General features: G+C 43.9%; 1 protein-coding gene across 1 annotated transcript; it reads left to right on the top strand.

Moving 5' to 3' along the window:
- Positions 1-872: 872 nt before the first annotated feature.
- LOC131072447 (probable galacturonosyltransferase-like 3) lies at positions 873-2836 on the top strand. The gene has a single exon (XM_058008612.1). The coding sequence runs from the start codon at positions 1387-1389 to the stop codon at positions 2572-2574; it is 1188 nt and encodes a 395-aa protein (XP_057864595.1). The 5' UTR covers positions 873-1386; the 3' UTR covers positions 2575-2836.
- Positions 2837-3415: the final 579 nt, after the last annotated feature.

Raw genomic sequence — 3415 nt, forward strand, 5'->3', positions numbered from 1 at the left:
TGGAATCCGCACCGACGGTGGATGAGATTTGAAGCAGAAATGACTTTACTTCTCTAATCTCGTAAAACTAATCATTCTCCCCTGTAGAAATTTTTTTCTTGTGCGGCAGCTTGAAAAGACAAAAAATTTAACCCTTTTTGACGTTGATCGGGTGATGACTGGTGACGGATGAGTTGAAAATTCTTAAGGGATTGAATAGTCTACGCTCTTCTAGAGAATCGACTGCCTGTATATTTAAGGGTTTAATGGAGGATTGGAAGTCAAAGCTTACAAATTTAAACGGGAATCATGTTCGGGGCGGGTACTCAATCAGAATCAGGTACTTGAGCGACCTAATCCATGGCTTGTGTGACGTGTTGGAAGCGGAACCAATAGCGATCGAGCCGGCGGGCGAGAAGTCAAATTTGTGTGTCCGCGTCTTCTGCTGCGAAGCAACAACAACAGGAGGTTAAAGATTAATTTAATGGAGGGTGTAGTACAGCCAAAGTAATAACACGACATCTCACCGACAATGGTTGAAGGACAATAGTACCTACGGGATTATGCTTTTAGATGCTTCTAAGCCGACGTTTAAACAGTTTTCCATGAATTTCTCTTTCTAAACAACACGTGCGTTGGCTAGGGTTTCTAGGGTTTCTACGGTTTTGTTCTTGGAATGGTAAGTGTCTTTCTTTTCTACAGCTGTAGAACATTGATTATGTATTAACAAATCTTGATTAGATGAAACGTTGAATGGAAAGGCTAAGGTTGGCGGGTCGTTTCGTTCTAACTTCTCGAGATTTGACGGTTTGTAAGACAGGCTAGTCTCGGGAAGCGGAGAAGGAAAGAGAATGGAATGGGCGACTGGTATAAAGAAAGGAAATGGTGGACTGGTATTAAGAAAGGTTTGATGTGACTGGTGTCCCCACTGGATGCGTATAAGCCATGATTTTTTAAGGACATTGGTGGGCGGTTAATGTCATTGGAGAGGGAGAGCATGCCCTTCACCTGCTCATTTGCTTAGGTGGGAATTCCTTTTGCGTGAATCCTGGTGCGTACCAGACTTTGACGGCGATGCTCTCTTTACCTTCGTTTCTTATTATTTAGCAACCAGATCGAACTACTGTTTCTCATTGCAGTTAGGTATATCCAATTTTAGCTCTGCTCTACGGTTGTCCTGTTTGTTTTTCTCTTTTAATGGTACCTACTCGGAAAGCTTGGATCTTGGAGTCCTTTTCTGCAGAATGCTTTGTATTTCGGGCAATGGCGGACTCTCTGGAACTGGTGTGGTAAGTGGTCAGTTTACCTTTTAAGGACGGAAGCAGCAGTAGCAGTAGCACATGCCTAAACTGCATAGGCGATTTGTGATTCGAACCCTGGACGTAGCGGTTTGAATCAAAAGTGAAAATGTATGGACTTTCACCCCAAGCAAGCGGCCTGCTTGTGATCCTTCTGTTGATGAGCAGTCCTGTGGTGTTTCAGATGCCTGCCATGGCGAGAATCATCCGGGAGACCACTGTAAATGTTGATATTTCAAGAACAGTTCCAGGGTTTAGCAAGCTTCCTACCGTGGTACGAGAACGCCTGCATATTCCTCAAAGATCTTGGAGCCTTCCTGTTTTCCAAGAAGCTCCGGCGTTCCGTAACGGCAAAGAATGCGTCATTACAACGCCGCCATGGATGGCGATGATGTCCTCGGAGAATCATGAGAAGGAAGATGAGGAGCTCTGCGATTCGAACGCGGTACATATTGCAATGACACTGGACGCTGCTTATTTGAGAGGAGTCGTGGCGGGAATTCTGTCAATTCTCCAGCACGCTGCGTGCCCTGAGAATGTCGTGTTCCATTTCTTGGCTTCGGACAGGGAAGCCGATCTCAAGGATGCTCTCATGGCGACTTTTCCTTATCTGCGCTTCAAACTTTACCATTTCGACGAAAATATTGTCAAGGACAAGATTTCCTACTCCATTCGCCAGGCTTTAGATCAGCCGCTGAATTATGCCCGCTCTTATTTGGCTGATATTCTGCCTCGCTGCGTGGGAAGAATCATTTATCTGGACTCCGATTTGGTTGTGGTGGACGACATAGCAAAGCTTTGGGAAACCAGTCTGGATTCTCACATGCTTGCCGCTCCCGAGTACTGCCATGCGAATTTCACAAAGTATTTCACCGATGATTTCTGGTCCGATCCAGTTCTGTCCCAAACATTCCAGGGCAAAAAAGCTTGTTATTTTAACACAGGGGTTATGGTGATCGATTTGGTGAGATGGCGGCAAGGTTCGTACACATTAAAGATCGAGGAATGGATGGAAGTGCAGAAGAAGAGACGGATCTACGAGCTAGGTTCTCTGCCGCCATTTTTGCTGGTGTTCGCAGGAGAAGTGGAAGCAGTGGATCACAGGTGGAATCAGCACGGATTGGGAGGGGACAATTTCGAAGGGCGGTGCAGAAATCTTCATCCTGGCCCTGTAAGTCTTCTCCATTGGAGTGGCAAAGGGAAACCCTGGCTGCGTCTTGATCTGAGGCAATCCTGTCCTCTGGACTCCCTCTGGGCTCCTTACGATCTCTTCCAGTCCACCTCTGTCCTCCATTGATCGTTTTCCATGTTCGATCTGATCTGCTCCTGCTTCTTCAACTCAATTTTACAATTGCGCCTGAAGATAGTGCCGCCAAATTTACACTCAAATGTTACTACTCACTCTGTTCAATCAATATATACAGGTAGTATTTATAGCGATGTTTGTACATGGCCGATATAAACACTAAAATGCTTCCGTGGATTTGAATCCACAGTACACGCAAGTGTAAGGAGAGCGTAATAATAATAATAAAGACTTGCTTTGCTTTTTTTCTGCATTCAGCTGTTCTTTCAAAACTGAATAAAAATGGAAATTCTGATGGAATCGATCAAATCTTGCAGTTTTCAATTTGCCCATTTTTAAGATCAGTCGACTGTGTTCTCCTGTGTCGTCGGCGGGAAGTAGACGTCGATATTATTTACAGGTTTCTTTTTGCGATTTGAATTAAGGTAAGGTGTCATGTCGTGGGTGACACGTGTCCTTTTTATTTATTTAATTGTTTCGTCTCGACCACCCCTTTAACCATTGTACGAACGCAGTAAGAGATTTTTTTAAAATTATTTTGCCAGCATTTATAACGTTGATGACGTAATCATGGTTTGAGTAGTTAGTACCCCCACGATGAGATGGGGTATGCATTATGTTATGTTTGAACGTGGACGGGAATCTAATTTCAATATGCTCACGCCACGTGGGTGGCAGGCTTTACAAAAATAGATATTCCCAAGGGGAAATAGACTTTCGCTCGCTGTGATCTATAAGCAAATTTAATTAAATTCTTATCTCAAGTCCCTAACAATTAATTTTTTAGATCTAGTATGTGAGAGTTGTGGGCTACTGTATTATAAAAGAAAAT

This window comes from Cryptomeria japonica, chromosome 8, assembly GCF_030272615.1.
Source record: "Cryptomeria japonica chromosome 8, Sugi_1.0, whole genome shotgun sequence".
Lineage (NCBI taxonomy): Eukaryota > Viridiplantae > Streptophyta > Pinopsida > Cupressales > Cupressaceae > Cryptomeria > Cryptomeria japonica.

Coding starts and splice junctions, on each gene's coding strand:
- LOC131072447 (XM_058008612.1), top strand. CDS start 1,387: ATGTATGGACTTTCACCCCAAGCAAGCGGCCTGCTTGTGATCCTTCTG.